Source organism: Primulina huaijiensis, chromosome 9 (assembly GCF_012295235.1).
Source record: "Primulina huaijiensis isolate GDHJ02 chromosome 9, ASM1229523v2, whole genome shotgun sequence".
In the NCBI taxonomy this organism is placed as follows: domain Eukaryota; kingdom Viridiplantae; phylum Streptophyta; class Magnoliopsida; order Lamiales; family Gesneriaceae; genus Primulina; species Primulina huaijiensis.
The window spans coordinates 1858199-1867318 of NC_133314.1; the positions used below are offsets into that span (position 1 = coordinate 1858199).

The window sequence follows — 9120 nt, forward strand, 5'->3', positions numbered from 1 at the left end:
CTCTCCTGCAGATACGGTAAGTAAGCTGCCTCTTGTCACCTTGCAGAAAAAATGGAAGTGAAGGGCCCGCGAGAAGAGTAACATAAGCACGGAATCTGTAAGGGCTGTGTCAGACGAAGGCTTGGATGGTGGGAATATGGTTACCAAAAGGACTCTCTTGGATGTTCTTGAATCTTATGATGCAGGACTAACGGCGGTGGTTGCTAAGCAACCCCGCCGATCCCAATGAGTTGTATATCTTGGAATGCCCGGGGGCTTGGGAACCAACGGGCATTCAGGGAACTCAAGCGACTTGTCGCCGAGAAGAGCCCCACCCTTCTATTTATCTGTGAAACAATGATGTTGGAGTCAAACTGTAGATGGTGGAAGGGTGTTCTGGGATTTGATGGTATGTTTGTTGTGAATTGTACTGGGAGAAGTGGGGGTCTAATTCTATTATGGAAGGATCCTTTTTATGTTGCTTTAAGATCTTTCACATCGGGGCATATCGACTGTATCATCATTCATGGAGAGAAAAGGTGGAGGTTTACCGGTTTTTATGGTCACCCTGATACAGCATGCCGCCACCTTTCTTGGGAGTTACTGTATCGGCTCTATGGTATGTCTGATATGAGAGGATTGCCGTGGTTGGTAGGAGGTGATTTTAATGAGATATGTTATGACAGTGATAAACTAGGTGGTAATCCTAGGCCTTTAAATCAGTCTGGTGCCTTCAGAGATACCCTTGCTACATGCTCCTTGCAAGATTTACATGCCCGTGGTGAATTTTTTACTTGGGTCAATCGACGGTTCTTGGATAATCTCATATTTGAGCGTCTTGATCGGTATGTGGCAAACTTGGAGTGGCATTTGTTATACCCAGCGGCTTATGCCCAAACATTAGAGTTTTACCATTCGGATCACCGGCCTATTCAACTATTTTTGGGCTATGTGATTAATCCGGTGGGCTGTAGCAGAACCGTTTTCCGATTTGAGCCTCACTGGACGTCTGAAACTGATTTTGTTGATGTGGTGGAACGAAGTTGGCAGAAGTCTAATAATTTGATTTCCCTTCCAGATCGTCTACTCTCCTGTAGGGAATCTCTTCGACTTTGGGCTAGTCATAGATTTCGAGATCTCCCCAGACAGATAAAGTCCAAACGGCAGCTTTTGAACAGTTTAAAAACTCATGATCATTGGAACCGGAATTCTAAGAAGATAGGCGACTTGGAACGCGAGATCGAGAACCTCTCATCCAAAGACGAGTGGTACTGGAAACAACGAAGTAGAGCAAGTTGGTTGGCACATGGGGATAGAAACACTAAATATTTCCATGCTTGTGCATCCATGAGACGCATAAGGAATAAAATCAGCGGTTTGGTGTAGGCGCATGGCGATTGGTGTACGGATACGAGAGGCATGGCTGATATTGTGGAGAATTATTATTCTGATTTATTTACTTCGAGCAATCCTACAGATGTGGATAGAAGTAAGATACTTGACTGTGTTGAACCTAGAGTTGATGCAGATTTTAACACAATTCTATGTGCACCTTTCTCTGCTGAGGATGTTAAGAGGGCACTTTTTGATATGCATCCAGATAAGGCTCCAGGGATTGATGGTATGTCTGTGTTCTTTTATCAGAAATTTTGGGATGTGATAGGTGATGAGGTTATTGAGGCTGTTTTGCAAGTTTTAAATGGAGGAGCTGCTCTTGATAGTTGGAATGAAACCATCATCACTTTGATTCCGAAAGTACAGCATCCTATGACTATGAAGGACTTTCGCCCCATTAGTCTGTGCAATGTTTGTTATAAGATTGTCGCTCGAGCCTTGACTAACAGACTAAGATCAATACTTGAACACTCAGTTAACGAGTTCCAGAGCGCTTTCATCCTAGGACGTTTGATTTCAGATAATATTATCCTTGGTTTTGAGACACTTCATTGGATGAGGAGTAGAAAAGGAGGTCACAAGGGGTATGCGGCATTGAAACTTGATATGAGTAAAGCATATGATCGGGTTGAGTGGAGCTTTCTTGAGGGTATTATGATTAAGCTGGGTTTCTCGACTATATGGGTGGATAAGGTCATGAGATGTGTGCGGACAGTGCAGTATACTTTTTCGGTTAACGGAGAGTTGGTTGGGAATCTTATTCCTAGCAGGGGGCTTCGGCAGGGAGATCCTCTCTCCCCATATCTTTTCGTTTTATGTGCCCAGGGATTATCCTCTGCGATCCTCTCTTTTGAAGCGAGAAAATTTATTTCCGGTGTTCGAATTGCTCCTAATTGTCCTTCAATTACCCACCTGTTTTTTGCAGATGATAGCATTTTATTCTTTAAAGCTACTATGGAAAACTGTGCAGGAGTGCTTAATTGTCTGCATTTATATGAAAAAGCCTCAGGGCAATTGATCAATTTTGAGAAATCTTTTTTATCCTTCAACCCGAATACTAATGTAATGGTGATGGACACTATTAAATCAATGCTACCTATTCCAGTTGTGCAGGGTTTTGAAGTGTATTTGGGATTACCAGTTTTCTCTGCCAGGAATAAAAAGTTACGATTCCGGTATTTGGTGGAAAGAGTGGTAAAGAGGATGCAGGGATGGAGTGGTAAATTATTCTCAGTTGGGGGCAAAGAAACTTTGTTAAAATCTGTTGTCCAATCTATTCCTACGTATGCAATGTCTTGTTTTCGTATCCCAAAGTCCATATGCGAGGAGATAGAAAAGGTTTGTGCGAATTTTTGGTGGGGGGAGGAAGTAGGAAGGAAGAGGTTGCATTGAAAATCATGGAAAGCTCTTTGCAAGCCAAAGTGTATGGGAGGTTTGGGTTTCCGTCATCTTGAGACTTTTAATAAAGCATTGTTGGCTAAGCAAATTTGGCGCATACTAGTAAAACCACAATCTCTGGTTGCACGAGTTCTCAAAGCGAGATATTTCCGTCATCAAGATATTATGGCTGCCTCTTTGGGGAGTAATCCATCCTATATCTGGAGATCTATTATGTGGAGCCGGTCACTTATGGAGAAAGGGTTGCTTTGGCATGTGGGCAATGGAGAACATATCTCTACTTTTGATAATCGTTGGATACCTGGTGGAGGATGTCTCTCGACCACTCTATCTGACCGGGCTGAGTATGGAACAGTGAACACTCTTATCAACAATGGTAGATGGAATGATCAGATAGTGAACACAATATTTCAGCCCCACATTGCGTCTAATATTTTATCTATCCCTTTATCGGCTTCAAGGCGAGTAGATTTTCGTTATTGGTTTTTTGACTCTAAAGGAAAATATTCGGTGAAAGAGGGATACAAAGCGGAAATCGGTCTCTATGATCCTCCTTCACATAGCTCGGCTCTGCCTCTAAAGGATTGGTGGAAATTCCTATGGGCTCTTTCCCTCCCTCCAAAGGTACGTATTTTCTTGTGGCGTGCGTTAAATGATATAATCCCAACATCTGTAAACCTGAGTGCCCATCATGTGCCGACCTCTGGAGTTTGCCCTCTTTGTAATTATGGCCTAGATACAACAAGCCATGCATTGTTTGCATGCCCTATTATTAAACCATGCTGGAAATATTCTGGGTATTGGCTATTTTTGAAAGGAGTTCGGTTTTTGGATGTGTTTGATATTTTCATTGGGATGAAGGGGAAACTGGGTAAACTGGAATTTGAATTCTTCGCTATGCGTACTTATGCTGTTTGGAGCGAGAGACTCAAGATTGTACACAAGCAGAAAAGCACTATGAAGGTTCTTAATGTTGATTGGAGTGAGGCTTCACTGAATGAATTCCAGTCTGCTAAAAGCTCACATTTGAAAACCACAAGTCTGCCTACTACACCCCCTTCACCTTGCTCTTGGATAGCCCCTCCTTTCAATCAGCTTTGTCTTGATGTGGACGCAGCGTACAAGGAAACCTCTAATCAATATGCGTTTGGCGGGGTGGTAAGAGATCATGAAGGCAGGATGATATTAGCGTTTGGTATGACGATTTTTAAGCCTCAGTCGGTGGTCCTCGCCGAACTCGGAGCGATTGCTGCTGGGATAAGGGTGGTGCAAGAGCATAATATTCTTATTAATCACATTAACTCGGATTCTCTTCTGGTGGTGCAAGCAGTCATGTGTCCAGAGGAAGATCTGAGTTATGTTGGATCTTGTGCGGAGGATATTAGACGACTTCTTGAGCAAAATGGCATTCGACATCTCTTTCATGTTAGGCGATCTGCCAATACGATTGCACATGCTCTAGCTTCTTTTGCTATTTTTTCTCCCGATCCTTTTGTTTGGAAGAATGGGAGCTTTCCTTATTGGTTAGTAAAATTTGTAAATCCAGACTTTGCCCTTTCTTAATAAATTTGCAAGTTTTCCTCAAAAAAAAATTTTCTTTGTTTTAAATAAATCGAACCAAAACTAAAATTTGAAAATTAATGGATCAAAATTCAAAATTAAATAAGTTAATCAAACAAAAAAGATTTATTCGCATCAAATATTTCTGCAAAAGTAGTTCAAGAATGACAAATTTTTTCTCCCCGCCTAAGACGTAACTTTATTTTACGGTAAAAAGTTAAATTGAAATTTGTGGGTTAAACTATGTAGATTTTTTTGCTTATAAAATTGGTTTAAATAAAGGAAAAAGATAAAATTTATAAAAGCAACATTTATTATTAATTTTTTATAATATTAACATATGATATAATATAAACTAAAAATCAAAAAATGATATATAGTTAAAACAAATTATATATTTAGATAATCGGTTTGTTTTGGATTTTTTAATAAAAAATTTGAATCATTCGATTTTTTTAATTTTTTAAGAAATTCAAACTTCGACTAAAAACCAATCCAAATTTGATTTGGTTTGGTTTGGTTTAATTTGATTTGATTTGATTTCGTCTAATTAATTTACAAATTACGGTAAAACCCAAATATTTAAAACTTAATTTAGTAATGGATTGTTTGGAATAATTAAAATTTGCATCAGATAAATTTAATTAAATAATTTAAATTTAATTTTTATAAAAATCAATTACATATTATTTAATTCTATTAAAATTTATTTTCTTCAAATGTCACTATCCATCCATCATTTCTTCAACAAGATAACAATTACGAGCAGTACCATCCCAAGAAAAAATTCTTAATCAAAATTAATTAAAGTTCATTACTCCAAAATTACGTATCACAAATCTAGTCTAAATCTAAATTCTAATCTAAATATAAAATCTTTAAATATTCGAATGGTACACAAAAGCTTAACTATCATTATCCATCTCACAATCTAGTAAGCAAATTAAGGGAGTGTTTATAATCACTACAAAAAAGTGATCCTTTTTGTTAGATTTACTGAGGTGTAGTCAATCTGGAATTTTGAATAATTTTATTGATTTTTTTAAATGATAGACATTTGTTGATTTGATTGATTTTTATTGACTTTTATAGAATCTCACAAATTTACGAAAAGATTTCTCTGGATTCCTGAAAATTTTTTTGTAAAATTTTTATAGATTTTTGTAAAACTTTTTGCATAGAATTCTATGAATTTGTACATAATTATAAGATATTATTTTTATTAATTTATATGAATTAATAATTAAAGACATAGATAATATATTCAGTTTGAAATAGTTTTTAAAATTTTATATTAGTAAATAAATTTAATTATTTGAAAGGTAAAGCATTTAATCTTTACACTTATATGTGTATATATGTGGGTTTATATTTATGTTTGTAAAATTTTAAAAATGCATAAATGTATTAATAAAATTAAGGGGGGATTTGTAAAATAAATCTAGTCATAAAATTGAAATTAATAGAACATTTTTTAAAAAATAAAATTAAAATTTATTATTACTTTTTTGACTAAAAAATTGTTATTTTTAATTCTTTTTTCATTTTCAATTATTCTTTAAATTATCATATTTTTATAAATAAAAAAAGTATATTCACACAATGATAAATGATATTCTTTTCACATGAATAATAATAATAATAATAATAATAATAATAATAATAATAATAATAATAATAATAATAATATCTATACTTCTATACTATATTATTAAGTGTAAGACCCTTATAGTAACTACTTTAAATGACACCAAAATATTTAATTTCATAACTACTCTTCTTACCCTACTAAAAACATTATCAAGTCACTCCATATTTTATATAGAAAAAAATTTAAATAAACTTCTATTTTAAATCGAACAACTCTTCTAAATTGAAAATAATTTTGTGTCAAGTGTTTGATATTGTTTGATCAATTAAAAATAATAATAACACATGCAACGCGTGTGCGTATTTTACTAGTATATATTATTAATTTAAGCACAAGGTTAACTATTTTTTTAAGAAAATGACATCCTCAAGTGTATATATATTATCTTAATGTGAACAAAATATTATTTACCATTGTGTTAATATAATTTTTTTTAATAAAAATATGATAGTTTGCAGATTAATTGAAAATTCTAAAAAGAATTTTAAAAATCATTTTTAGTCAAATTTTTTTTAAAAAATAATTTTATTTATTAAAAAATTTACTATCGATTTCAATTCTATGAGCCAATAAAATTATATGATTTTCTTATATCTAGTGTAATAATTTTATTAAAAAATGATAATTATAATTTTAAACCTTATATATTTCAAGATTAGAAGTCATAAAATAAAGAAATAAAATGTAATTTTTAAACAACAAAGGAAAAAAATTATTTTATCAATTATATCATAAAATTTCTTTATAAATTATAAATTGATTCTTAATTTTTATTTTATTTTTTCATCATACTTGTTGCGAGAGTATTCAACTATTAAAAATTAAGAGACATTATTTTGTTTGATCATCTTTTGTTATTGTTGAATATTACGTTCATTTATATAAACCATAGATTAAAAATCACAAAATCAATTATAAAACTCAAATTTTCTATTATATTAAAATTAAAAATTGTTAAATGAGCAATAAACAAAAAAATGAAAAAACTGAAAAGGGAAAAATAAAATGTAAGTAGAGATAAATTTCGAAAATTAAATAGTGATAGAGATAGTTGAGAAGAGAGTAGAGAAGAGAAGTGATATAAAGTGAGAGAGAGGAAAACAAAGAGTTCGTGTTTGAGTTAGAAATTTTAAAAATACATCCAAATCTTTGGGTTAGCCAAAAACATTTTTCGACAATCTATAGTTATACCTTAGACTTTAATGTTTGTATGTTGGCAAAAACTTGTGTTAGACGGTCTCATGGGTCGTATTTTGTGAGACATGTCTCTTATTTGGGTCATCCATGAAAAAATATTATTTTTTATGCTAAGAATATTACTTTTTATTGAGAATATCGGTAGGGTTGATCCGTCTCACAAATAAAGATTCGTGATACCGTCTCACAAGAGACCTACTCTTGTATGTTAATGAATTTCATGGAAGTATTAAAAATCTATTGAAATTTTGAATACATCTAGATTTTTATAGAGTTTTTTAAAGTCAATGTTGAATAACATCTTTTAAAACTCTATGAAAATTTATTTTAAATATTACTAGACTTCTATGGAATATACAAAAATCTTGATTAAATACTTCTAGACTTTTAAAATCTACAAAAGTCATTAAATCTCTTATATTGAATATACACTTCTTAAAAAAATCATATTTGATTGTTTTTAAAACTTGGATTTTGCATAAACTTATGTTTAATTTAATTGGAATCCAAAACTTTCTAAACAGTACAGACTATTGCCAAAGAATAAAATTATAACATATTATTTAAAAGTCCAAATATCGTGTTTTTATTTATAGTATTTATTCGATAAAATATAATGAGATTTGGTAAGATTATTGTAAGGCCTTAAAATTTATATTATCCGGTAATTTGGTATAATTAAAATAATTATTGAGTTGTAAATTAAAATAATTATTTATGTCAAATAATTTTTGAAAGTGTGTTATAAATATATGTTTAGAATATCGGTGAATTATAGACGATATTAAAATACATATAGAGTTTAAATAACACACGAGAGCAAAATAAATATAAATCGTGATAAATGAGCTTGAATTACTATTTTTAGTAACCAATTGTTATTAAAATAAATGCATATACATACATTACACACACACCCATCATTAAAAGGAGATAGAAGAGATAAGAGAAGGGAGAAGAAGTAAAAAGAAAGAAAGAAGATTTCCCCAATCCTTTTCCCGTCACCCTTGTAGCGGCTGCCGTAGAATTGCCGTATCTCTTCCGTCTGAAGTCGAAACCCAAAAATTCTTGAAGGGCTGTCTTCATAACATCCTAAGTTTCGATTCAAGCTATAAATCAGTCATTTTGAGCAAGGATTCGGTTAGATCAAAGCTGCTGTTCTTGTGCTCTTTTTCTGCCCGATTTCTTGACCGATTTGGTGAGATGTTCTTCTTGTTGCTATGATTTTTACAGCTTGAATTAGTTGATATTACCTAAAAAAATCTAGTTGTCATTTGAGTTAGTTGTCTATAGCATTAGAAAAATGGGATCTTGATTAAAAACGGATTTAATATGATTTTTCTACTATATTGTGTCAAAACCGAATTCTTTAACTGTAGTGTGTATAATATCTTTTGTTATTCAAGGATATGACCTTATTACATTTGGATTTTTGACTTATGATTAAAATTAAAGTTGATCTATGTGTTTTCTTCGAAATGAGACTTGAATCGTTAAATTCCAGTAAAAATTGAGAAAGTTATGCTCGTTTTTCTGAAACTGCTCAGTATTCTAGATTTTGTCTACGATTTTCTTAGTAGCAACGTGTTCTTCTTAATTCTAAGATTAATCTTCTAAGATTCTGAAAATGATTTCTTCTAAAAAAACTTAGATATTTGAGTTGTCTTTCATTTTCAATTGGCGGATTTTGATTTGAGTCATTATTGAGGGAGATATGAATTTTATGCTATGAAGTACCGAATCTAGAAATATAACAGAATGTAGTTTTCGTGATTTCCGTTTTTTTTTTGTTTTTTTGCATTAAATCATGTCGAGATGATTGAATTCTTATTGATTTCTTTCGGTGGAAATGGGGTATTATTCTCCTTATTGTTATGTGTTTTAGGCCGATGATCTTGAAGTAAAGTTGATAATTAGAATTGTCAAGTTGATATAGTTAT

General features: G+C 32.3%; 1 protein-coding gene across 1 annotated transcript; it reads left to right on the forward strand.

Moving 5' to 3' along the window:
* Window positions 1-225: 225 nt before the first annotated feature.
* Window positions 226-1365, forward strand: LOC140984660 (uncharacterized). Its single transcript, XM_073452204.1, has one exon. It carries the CDS (start codon window positions 226-228, stop codon window positions 1363-1365), a length of 1140 nt encoding a protein of 379 aa, XP_073308305.1.
* Window positions 1366-9120: the final 7755 nt, after the last annotated feature.